The sequence below is a fragment of the Moschus berezovskii genome, chromosome 18, assembly GCF_049115385.1.
Source record: "Moschus berezovskii isolate FMDL1 chromosome 18, NW_MosBer_1.0, whole genome shotgun sequence".
Lineage (NCBI taxonomy): Eukaryota > Metazoa > Chordata > Mammalia > Artiodactyla > Moschidae > Moschus > Moschus berezovskii.
Window position 1 is genome coordinate 15,229,381 of NC_142477.1, and position 12,650 is coordinate 15,242,030.

Below are 12,650 nucleotides of genomic sequence, written 5' to 3' on the forward strand. Positions count from 1 at the left end.
CAGAACCAAATTTGGGAATGAGTCCGTCCTGCTGCTGTGGTTGCCACAATATCTGTGAATCTACTTTACGTCCATCAAGGGATGAGATTCTTTCATGGCCTCTAGAGAAGCCTTCAAAGTTATAATCTCTGCAAAGTGATGGCATGTGATCCCTCAATCAGAAATCTCTCCTTCATTTTAAATGGTTATTTTGTTTTCTACTAAAGGCCGAGAATGACTAAGAGAACTGCCACTTGGGACAAGAGCCACATAATTTAATTTATCCTTAGATCATTTTAATAATATTTTTGATATCTATATTAAAAATAATTAAAAATTAAAATAGTAAAAAAATAAATAAATCTATCTTAGATGAACAATAATTTCTTTTATCTCAGCTTTGGCACTACTGATACTTAGTACTGGATAATTCTTTTTTCAGGCTGCCCCTCCATTACAGAATGTTTTGCAAGCATTCTTTGTAATTGAACAGGACCATATGGTGCCTGTTGGGGACAGATCCTCCATTTTTTTCCACCTGCTTCTTTGTAGAAAAACTTTAGCCAAAGAATAAATTTAATCAGAGAAGTGAGAAAATACAGAAAGGAAAACTGTCAAGTGAGACAAAATAATAATAGTTTAGCCATTTAACATAGTCAAGGACCTTTAGTTCCTCCTTAAGAGCTATACATAATATTCTGAGTCACATCCTCTGAGCTGTTTTGCAGATACTAAAACTCCTGCCAGGTGGAAGGAGCTGATTACATGATGACCAGACTGTAGCCATCACATAAGTTGCTCCATCTTACACAATTCCAAGAACTGACCTCAAGGAAACAGGAACAAACTGACCCTGGAAGTGAAGATGAACTATACTTAAAATAATCAAGATGATGCTGATCAGATCACTGCATGACCAATGTCATGATGACTACAGGGCGGACTGTGCTGTTTCTCCATGTAACCCCCCTCCCCAACCTGTAACCCTGGAAATCCCCCTTTAAAGCTCTTGCTTCCTGATCAGCAGTTGGGAGTTGGTTTTTGGACATGAGTCCACCTTCTCCCAGGATGCCAGTCTCCTGAATAAAGCAACCTTTTCTTTCCTGCCAACACTTGTCTCTCGAGTACTGACTTTTCAGAGGTGAACAGCCCAGCCTGAGTTGGGTAACACATGATTCAGTTCAGTTCAGTTCAGTTCAGTCGCTCAGTCGTGTCTGACTCTTTGTGACCCCATGAATCACAGCATGCCAGGCTTCCCTGTCCATCACCAACTCCCGGAGTTCACTCAAACTCATGTCCATCGAGTTGGTGATGCCATCCAGCCATCTCACTCTCTGTCGTCCCCTTCTCCTCCCACCCCCAATCTTTCCCAGCATCAGAGTCTTTTCTAGTGAGTCAACTCTTCACATGAGGTGGCCAAAGTATTGGAGTTTCAGCTTTAGCATCAGTCCCTCCAATGAACACCCAGGATTGATCTCCTTTAGAATGAACTGGTTGGATCTCCTTGCAGTCCAAGGGACTCTCAAGAGTCTTCTCCAACACCACAGTTCAAAAGCATCAATTCTTCGGCGATCAGCTTTCTTCACAGATTGCCACCCACTAAATGCTAATGGCACACCACAAAGGTTTTCAGTTCTTACACCAAAGATGGCTCTAGATGTTGTGACGTGTCCCTTGGGAGGCAAAATTACACCTGGTTGTGAATCACCGCCTTACATTCATTCCACAAAGAAATAGGACTTTTCTGATAAGAAAAAGCATGGGTCAAGCCCTTTGTAGTCCCAGGGGAAGAGAAACAGGAAAAAAAAAAGACAAAAAGCTGCTAGTCTATACATATCCCAATGCAAGCAAGCACCATCTATAATAAATTGCAATTATATCTTCAAATCTCTGCTTTCTACCCTTAAACTAATTTAGACTCATCTCCCAAATTCCTTACATGCTATGGAGATGACTCTTAACAGTTTATAAAATCTTTTTTAAAAATTTGATTACTCAGCTGCTCATATGCAAATACTTGTCCCTTGTCTAAAATAAAATCAGAGTTGGCTGTGCTGACCACTGTGATTTTCCAGAAATATCACATACCACAATTTGTGAACTTTGAAGTATTCCAAAAATTTTGAGCATGTTAACAATTGTTGACATGATGAACACAGAGAATAGATTCTTTAATGATATATCTATATCATATCCACTGGTATATTTATAAATGGTTCAGAAAGTTTGGTTATAACACAAAGGTGGTTTATTGCCTAAAATTTCCCTCTTATCAATAAGTTTTCCAGGAGGACAGATGATACCATAAACTGATGTAGCAATCTTGATGTAATTTGAGGAGAACATGAAGATGCTTTGCATTTCTTTAGAATTTAGGAGCAGACATGACTCCAGAGATGGATTGGGAAGAAAAATGCAAATTACATCAAAAGTTTAGCATTTGATACTCTCATCTCTGTGGATATTCGTGTAGTGTATATAATTGGTCCTCTACTCCTTCAGTATTCAAATATTAAAAAAGAAGAATGTATATATAGGCATGCCAAACTCTTAGATGAAAAGTGCTATGCTTCAGTCATAAGTGTGGATCTAAGTTTTGATAGCATAAGTTTAAGTTTCGAATTTTTTCCCCTCATTCAACAGTACTCTGAAACCTAAGTGATGATTAATCTGACACCAGTCATTCATGACTCCAAGTAGTGCTTACCTCGGCTTTAATTTTGTTGTCTCCAAAACACAGGTGCTGTAAATAGGCTGCAGCATTGGACTGGACCGAAGGAAACTGGTGTTGCAACATCTGTATCACTTCAGGCAGCTCCGGGTCTCTCCATCCGAATTCTCTGAACAAAAGGAAAGCAGAAGAACATGAGAGAACTCCTGCAACTGGTGGCCTGTGGCCAACTCATTTATGTGACGCCTGTGAGAGTTTACACAGGAGGATTTCACAACTGATTGTTCTGGTTTTCTTACACATGTTGTTGCTTAGTCGTTGTGTCCAACTATTGCGATCCCCCTCCCCCCAGGACTGCAGCACGCCAGAGGCTCTTCTGTCCTCCATTGTCTTCTAGAGTTTGCTCACATTCATGTCCATAGAGACAGTGATACCACCTAACCATCTCATCCTCTTAGATTTCTTACACGTGCACTGCCTTAAAGAAGGATTTGAAAGGATCTCCTTGAGCAAATGGTTTGTAAGTGTATATATATATATATATATATATATATACACACACACACACATATATATATGTATATACACATCTGGGGCTTCCCAGGTGGTACAATGGTAAAGAATCTGCCCATCAATGCAGGAGATGAAAGAGACATAGGTTCAAGCCCTGGGTCAGGAAGATCCCCTGGAGTGGGAAATGGCAAACTACTCAAATATTCTTGCCTGGAAAATTCCATGGACAGAGGAGGCTAGCAGGCTGCAGTCCATGGTGTTGTTAAAGAGTCAGATACAACTAAGTATTCATGCACATATATTTATATAATCTTAAATGTATCACTAAAGTTACCATGTTTATGAAGACTAAAATAAAAGGACTTAAACTGGCGCGATCTTATTAATATAGATATGTTCATTTGGACTTCAGTAAATAATTTACAAGATCACATTTATTTTCCAAAATGTTATTTCAACAGTCTTGTGCAGGTATACCATTTAGTTAAATTATCAGATAAGAGAAAATATAATTGAATGAGTCCAACCTAAAATGTCCTGATACCAGTTATGCCATTTTTGTTATATTTATGGTTAATATTATCATTATCATAATCTCTTCTTTTAAAAACATACAGATTCCCTAAACTATTTTCTGAAGATAAAAGTATAGTAACAAGAAGCCTTCATAAAAGGAAATTATTTATTTAAAATGTTAGGTTTATTCAAACAAAGTTTATGCATGGTACATTCGTTTTCTATATCCTCTTGTTTATATCTGAGCTACTCCAAGAAGCAAGTTGTTTATTTAATTTTAAGAAACATGCTCCAGGATACTTAAATCCATTATAAAACACAAGGGTGACTGTACCATTACGCATATGAATACTCTTTCATGAAATTCATCAACTCAACCAATTAGAGCAGCAACCCCCAACCTTTCCGGCACCAGGGATTGGTTTCATGCAAGACAATTTTTCCATGGACCGGGGGGTGGGGTGGGGTTTCAAGCACATTACATTTATTGTGCACTTTATTTGTATTACTACATCAGTTCCACCTCAGATCATCAGGCATTAGATCCTGGAAGTTGGGGACCCTTGAATTAGAACATGACACTGACATGGTTGGATGTAAGGATTCCATTTTTGAAGCAGTGAATCAATTCTTAACAGAGAAATAAAAAAGCAACCCGTGAGGCCACAGATGAAAACCTGACCCCTTGAACCACAAAAGGCTACTGTTTATCTGAAGGATAGGCTAGAAGAGACTTGAGACAGCTTGGCAGCACCCACTTGACTCCCAGAGAACAACTCTAAAGCATACATCCCATTGATGCCAGGTCAGTGCTGTCATCTCAGAAGAGAAGTCATGAAAAATGGGACAGAAATGGAGCAGACAAAGGTTAAAAGTTTCCTCGCAGATTCTAACCTGCTCTCTTTATCTTTTCTCTATCACGCCTGGTAGAGGTTGTCAAGTAAATCTTGAAGCATGTTGGTGCTGCCTTACTGCTATTGAAGACAATATGGAACAGGATTCCTTTTGAACTGGCTCAGTTCTTATAGGACTGGTTGGTGTGAGATCACGAAAGAACTGAGCCAACTGGAAAGATAAGGCATTTGACTTAATACACATAAGGTATCTCAAAATTTACATAAAATCTTAGGCAGACACACATTTTCAAAAGGGACATACTCAAATGGTTGCTGATAATGGACCAACTATTGGATCTCCTTTGGCTAGGTGATCACAGTAGAAAAACAATTATGGATGAAAACACAGGAAGCTTGTTTTTCTTTTTAATTGAATTTTCTTTCACTGCATGATTCTAAACCACCTCAATGTGCAACATCCAGATAGCACAGTCTTTTTTCTTATAATAGCAGCCTTTTAAAATTATATCCTTTGTTCAAGTGAAATAAAAACCTACAGAACACCTATAAATTAAAATTAGAAATGTCATGTGAATACACTGGATGACTAATATGAATTCAGGTAAGCCCATGCTATTGGAAAGTGATTAGTAAAGGATTCATTTCAGTCTATTTTACTAACCAGATGAGAACTGCTCTATTAGGCTTATATGGAACAGATGATAAAGTCTTTGAACAAGAGCACAGGAGGAACAGTCTGAGGGCACTTGGCTTGCTTGTATCAGTGCATATACACACAGATGCATACCAGACTACATACATACACATCGAGCCTAGGATCAACAGAAGGACAATTTCAAGAGTCACACAAGCCTCTTTTTCTGGAATGGTTTTGTTTCACTTAAAAGAGATTCTACTCACATTTTCTGTTTCCCATGGAGATGAACTCTAGAGAAGAGCTGGACAAAATAAAATGTCTGTCTTATTTGGGCCAGAATTCAGTACAAGGCATGAATTCTTTATACAAGGTCTTTTTTTTTTAACTGAAGTATAGTTTATTTACAGTGTTTTGTTATTTTCAGGTGTACAGCAAAGTGATTGATATATAATATATATATTCTCTTTCAGATTCTTTTCACTGATAGGTTATTACAAAATACTGAATATAGTTCCCCATGCTATACTTGCTCCTTGCTGGTTGTCCCACACATGAGATTTTAATCCTGAAGGACAAGCAACACTCATAAGACAAAAGAGTTCTGGTAAAAACAAAATCAGCAAAAGAACAGCACAAGGAGAGACACTGGGTCATAGAAGGCCGACAGATTCAGGGAAGGTGTGCATTCAGCCAGGATGGCTGAGACAGGAGGCTGCAGGAAGAGGGTTACCCAGGAAGGGGGCGGTGGAAATGAAGCTGGAAAGCAAGGTTGGTGTGAGATCGCGAAGAGCTTTGCACTTCAGTACAAAACGTCCAGGCTGCTCTGTGGTCAGAATCGTAACAAAGAAATCTAAGGAAATTTAGACATGTTCAGGCTAATAGAACAGACATCTTAGGTGATACTGTGAGTGTGGACTAAAAGTCAGTGCCAAGATTCCCTGTTCACGTGGTGTCATGCTTTAATCCTTAACTAGAAATGGCAACCCACTCCAGTGTTCTTGCCTGGAGAATCCCAGGGATGGGGGAGCCTGGTGGGCTTCCGTCTATGGGGTCACACAGAGTCGGACACGACTGAAGTGACTTAGCAGCAGCAGCAGCAGCCTTATGTACTTTCCTTTCATTTCATGCAGGAGGAAGTTAATAGATTTAGAGATGTTCATAAACTTAAGAGGTGGAGCAGAAATAAAACTCTGGCCATCTGCTTTCGAATAGATATAATCATATAACAATGATGCCTACTGTAATTCCTGTCTTGAAATAAAGTCTAAAAGTCTAAAAAATAAATACACCTAAAACTGTGTCCCCAGGGGACAACTGACAAGGTCAGAAGACAGTTTTGGTTGTCACAACTGGAAGATGGTGTTGACATCCAGAGAGCAGACTCCAGGAATCCTGCTCAATATCCTATATTGCACAGACAATTCCATACAACAAAGAATTACCTGCCCCAAAATATCACTAGAGCTAATATTGAGATATCCTGGTCTAAACAGGTTCTGTTATCTGATCATCTTTTTAAAAAATTTATTGTAGTATAGCTGCTTTATGATGTTATGTTAGTATCTGCTATACAGCAAAGTGAATCAGCCATATGTATATACATCACCTCCTCGTTTTTGGATTTCCTTCCATTTAGGTTACCACAGAGCACTGAACAGAGTTCCCTGGGCTATACAGTAGGTTGACATTAGTTATCTATTCAGTTATAAAAAGGAATGAAATTGTGATATTTGCAGAGATATGGATGGGCCTTAGAGACTGTCATATAGAATGAAGTAAGTCAGAAAGAGAAAAATGAATATCATATATTAACACATATATTTGAACTCTAGAAAAATGATACAGATGAACCCATTAGAAAAGTAGAAATATTTGATCATTTTTTGTTGAGCATGTTATAAATCTCTTATTTCTTGATGACTGCAGTACAAGAGGCACAGGATTTGGTATCCAAATAATTAAGAAAGACTTTAGAACTTGAACATCTGGCTTTCTCCCTTCTAGATTACAAATATATATAGGAGAGCCCCTCAGTGCTTGCTGGTATTGGTTTCCATGGATCAAACACAGAGAATAACGCCATCTATTTTACAGAACTTCCTTTTAAAAGACAGCAAAAAATATGAAAGTGAAAGTTATGGACAAACTATTAAAAGCTAAATGTGTGTGTGATGTTAAGTCACTTCAGTCATGTTTGACTCTGTGTGACCCCATGGACTGTAGCCCGCCAGGCTCCTCTGTCCATGGGATTCTCCAGGCAAGAATACTGGAGTGGGTTGCTGTGCCCTCCTCCAGGGAATCTTCCTGACCCAGGGATGGAACCCGTATCTCTTAAGTCTCCTGCATTGGCAGGAGGGTTCTTTCACCACTAGCGCCTCCTGGGAAACCCCAAAAGCTAGGTATATACTACTAACTGTTATTCTAAGACTTCTAAGGGACACACACATACGCACACACAGACACATATTTAAACTTTATGTAATAACACTTACTTTTTCTTAAAATAAACTTTTACTCTTGTACATTATACTTATCGGAAGGAATCTAAGTGTAAGAAGAGACACTGCTTTAGTCGGCAGTAAAATCTGTGCATTAGAACGTGCCACTGTGAAACAATTTTTCCACCTAGCCCCTTCAGAGGCAAATTATTAGCTCAAGAAAACTTCTTTGTACGCAGAGTTGGTTCAAATCCTGCTCCACTATGAATTCTCCTCTTCTATGTATCTTGCTTGATGTTGATCTACCACTGGCTGGCGTAAATATCCACAGAGTTCATTTGTTACCGTGAGATAATAATTCCTACCTTAGAGTATTGTGGGATGATTAGAATTAATACATATGAACCCCTTGGAGCAATGTCCAGCACAGTGTGGGCCTTCCAGAAATGTCAGGTATTACATATAATTAGACGAAGAAAAGAAGAATAGGAACTAAGAACCATCTACAGTTTTCTACAGAAGCCCAGCTCATATCTCTCATTCGTTACAGGGTTTCTCTTTAGAAACGTTTACGGAACTGAAGAATATGTAAATGTAACCTTTTCTCCATTAAAATTGTCACACAGACCAGCAATATTGTGACTTGGTCCTCACTCTTATAAGGACTCTCTGAGTTGTTAAAATTACAAGGCACTTAGCACACAGCTAAACAGCAAACAGTCTGAAATTTGTTACCATGTTAGGCTGGCACCGAAACCAAAGAGTTGATGTCCTGTCACAACATTTTTATCAAGTTTACTTCTGTGTTGCAAAGAGCCCCAGGACAATCAAGAGTCTTCGGGAATTCACACTGAGATTTTCAGCAAAGCTTTATGTCAGAGGGACAGAATTCAATTTGATTGCAAGGTCAATAGACTCCATGGGAAGCCAGGCTATGGATATTATTTAAATCTATGAAAATCTCAACCATTTAGAATCATCTGAACTCTAACTAAAAGTTTCAAAGACCATACTGGCTTTCCTTTACCATCCAGAGACCACAAGGTGAGACATTTTGTTTTTTGACTTTGTCTTGTTGACAAGATAGAGTGAAGAGGCTGCAGAGCCAGTGGTCACAAGAATAAGTTAGATGGAAAGATTTCTTTGTTTTACAAAATGGAGGTATCTTCTTGCTTGTTGATCAATAAGAACTTATCCAATGATAAACACACAGGACCAGGAATATTTTCATCCCTGAAGAGTGTGTCCCCCAAAAAAAAGCTGCTCTATATGGTTAATCACTACAAAGCAGAGACATCACTTTGTCAACAAAGGTCTGTCGAGTCAAAGCTACGGTTTTTCCCATAGTCATGTACGGAATTGAGAGTTGGACCATAAAGAAGGCTGAGCACCAAAGAATTGATGCTTTCAAAATGTGGTGCTGGAGAAGACTCTCGAGAGTTCCTTGGATAGCAAAGAGATCAAACCAGTCCATCCTAAAGAACATCAACACTGGATATTCATTGGAAGGACTGATGCTGAAGCTGATGCTCTAATACTTTGGCCACTTGATGCAAAGAGCCGACTCACTGGAAAAGACCCTGATGCTGGGAAAGACTGAAGGCAAAAGGAGAATGGGGCAGCAAAAGATGAGAAAGATGGTATCACAGACTCAAAGGACATGAATTTGAGCAAACTCTGGGAGATAGCGGAAGACAGAAAAGTCTGGCATGCTGCAGTCCATGGGGTCAGCTTATTTCAGTAAGGCCAGTAGCCATCACCTCCTGCCATATTCCTACAAGCTGCCTGGCTGCCTGCCTGACTTTGGAATTCACTCTTGCAGCCAACTGGAGAGGCCATGAGGGGTGCACAGTGGACATGACAAAACTTCCAGTCCTCGGAGAACCTTCTAATGGTAACTGGGAATTAATTACTGAAAGCAGAAATATATTATTTGCCAGATAGTGACAAACGTGCATTGGGTTGATCAATATTCCTCCAAAATTCGTGTCCACTTGGAACCTCAGAATGTAACCTTACTTGAAATAGGGTCTTTGCAGACGTAATAAAGGGTCAAGAAGAGATCTCACTGGATGAGGATGGGCCCTAAATCCAATGACAGTGTCCTTACAAGAGACAGAAAAGGACATGCAGGGACAGAGGGAGCAAGATGATCTGAAGATGGAGACAGAGACTGTAGGGATGTGGCTGCAAGTGAAGGAAGGACAAGGATGGTCAGAAGGAGAAGGGAGGCCAAGCCTGGTTTCTCTTTCAGAACATCTAGATGGAGCCAATCCTGCCCACACCTTGATTCGGACTTACGATCTCCAGAACTCTAAAAGCCTAACTTCTGCTATTTTAAGCCGCCAAGTTTGTGGTACTTTGTTACATTAGCCGCAGGAAACTAACACAAGTGTGATGGGAAAGATGAAGCTGAGCAGATATAGGCAAAACGTGTGTGTGTGTGCACGCTTGTGTGTTTGTGTGTGTGTGGAGGGGGTTGTTACTGCCAGCACAGTGGCTATGGAAGACCTCCCTGAGAAGGTGACCTGGGGCACAGACCTACATGTGGTGCTGGGTTGAAGGAATGTTCCAGAAAGGGAGAACGGTGACAAGACCCTGAGGCAGGTGCTTGCTCGGCATGTCAGAGATGAGAAGGCCAGGGTGGAAAGCCAGGGTGTAAACTGGAGCATGTCCTGGAGACCATGATGGGACAGGCAGTGGGGTCCAGATCACAAGCCTTTGTGAGCCTCAGCAGGCTTCTGGCTTTTGCTCCAGCTGATTCGGGAGCCATCCCAAAGTCATGATCTGGTTCATATTTTTAGAGGATCACTTTGTCACTGCTTGCATGAATGTATACATCTGTCAAAGCTCATACACAGCAGGTCTGATCTTATATTGGGTTGGGCAAACAATTCCTTTGGGTTTTTCCATAAGATGGTATGAAAAACCCAACCAAACCTTTTGACCAACCCAATATCTTGCTAAAGCTGGGCTTACAATGGGGATCCCTCTGCCTGTGGTGTTGAGAACAGACTCTAGGCAGGCAGGATGGAGGCAGAGGCTTCTGCAGGGGTCCTGGTGGGGGTGACGGTGGCTCAGCAGAGGGTGGTGAGAAGTGGAGGGAGTTTGGATGCATCCTGAAGGCAGAGCCTGTAGGCTGCGTGTGACAGAAAGAGACGCCCAGTGGATCCCTCCTATAAGCCCTGTCTTCCCCCAACAACTGGTCCACATGAACAGGTGACCCCTGCTGCCTTGCATCTCAGGCACAGTCTGGAGGCAACATGGGGGACTGGAGTTTATTATTTCAGAATAGGAAGTTTCAACTGCTAAACATTCCGCTAAGCTGAAGTGGAGAGAGACAAACAGTAAAATGAGAAAATTGGTTATTTCTGAACTATTATGGGTACTAGGTGCCTTGAGATTCCAGAGAGGCTCAGAGGGCTCACACAAAACCGTGAGTACATCAGGACCCAGAGACTCCACAGAGGCTGTGCTAGAACTGATGTTGAGTGCTTGGGTATCTCCTGCAGAGGCACAGGGCAGCAGCAGCCTTCCGCAGGGGCAGGGGCTCTGGGTGCAGCAGTCCTGGGTCCCACAGCATGTGGCATAAGCTCTCTTGGAGGAGGTCACCATTAACCCCACCACAGAGCCACTGAGCAGATGACCCACAAACCACAGAACAATTAAATCAAATAAATTCTCACACTGTTAAGAAAGTTCTAGAACCCACAACAGATTTCCCAACCTGGGGATCTGACAAAGGGACTGAGAAACCCCAGGAAATGTGACTTTTCAGGCCAGTGAGATTTGACTCCAGAACTTACACAGGACTAGGGAAACAGACTCCTGGAGGGCACAAACAAAACCTTGTGCACCCAAGGACCCAGGAGAAAGGAGCAATGACCCCACAAGAGACTGACCCAGACTTGCCTGTAAGTGTCCAGGACTCTCCAGTGGAGGCATGGGTCAACAGTGGCCTGCTACAGGGTCAGGGGCACTGAATACAACAATGCGTGCACAAGATCTTTTGAAGGAGGTCACCACTATCTTCATTACCTCCACCATAGTTTGGTCTCAGGTCAAACAACAGGGAGCGAACACAGCCCCACCCATCAACAGAAAATTGGATTAAGATTTATTGAGCATGGCCCTGCCCATCAGAACAACACCCAGTTTCCCCCACAGTCAGTCTGCGCCATCAGGAAGCTTCCATAAGCCTCTTGACAGAGGACTGACAGAATGAAAATCACAATCACAGACAACTAAACAAGTTGATGACATGGACCACAGCCTTGTCTAACTCAATGAAACTATGAGACGTGCTGTGTAAGGCCCCCCAATACAGATGGGTTATGGTAGAGAGTTCCGACAAAATGTGGTCCACTGGAGAAGGCGATGGCAAACCACTTCAGTATTCTTGCCTTGAGAACCCTATGAACAGTATGAAAAGGCACAAAGATATGACACTGAAGCATGAACTCCCCAGGTCGGTAGGTGCCCAATATGCTACTGGAGAAGAGCAGAGACATAGATACAGAAAGAATGGAGATGGAGCCAAAGTGAAAACAATGCCCAGTTGTGGAAGTGATTGGTGATGGAAGTAAAATCTGATGCTGTAAAGAACAATATTGCATAGGAACCTGGAATGTTAGGTCCATGAATCAAGGCAAATTGGAAGTGGTCAAACAGAGGATGGCAAGAGTGAACATTGACATTTTATGAATCAGTGAACTAAAATGGACTGGAAAGAGTGAATTTAATTCAGATGGTTATATCTACTACAGTTGGCAAGAATCCCATAGAAGAAATGGAGTAGCCCTCATAGTCAATGAAAGAGTCCAAAACACAGTACTTGGGTGCAACCTCAAAAATGACAGAATGATCTCTGTTTGTTTTCAAAGCAAACCACTCAATATCACAGTGATCCAAGTCTATGCTCCAACCACTAATGCTAAAGAGGCTGAAGTTGAATGGTTCTCTGAAGACCTACAAGACCTTCTAGAACTAATAAACAAAAAAGATATCCTTATCTTCATAGGGGACTGGAATGCCAAAGA

General features: G+C 41.2%; 1 protein-coding gene across 3 annotated transcripts in view; it reads right to left on the minus strand.

Annotated features, from left to right (window-relative positions):
* The window catches only part of CTNND2 (catenin delta 2), a 487,037-nt gene that overhangs the window by 279,859 nt on the left and 194,528 nt on the right, over window positions 1-12,650 (minus strand). For all 3 annotated transcript variants that reach the window (XM_088827634.1, XM_088827633.1, XM_088827632.1), the window contains one exon: window positions 2,687-2,819. In XM_088827634.1, the coding sequence (XP_088683760.1) occupies window positions 2,687-2,819 (133 nt within the window). The remainder of the gene's footprint in view (window positions 1-2,686; window positions 2,820-12,650) is intronic.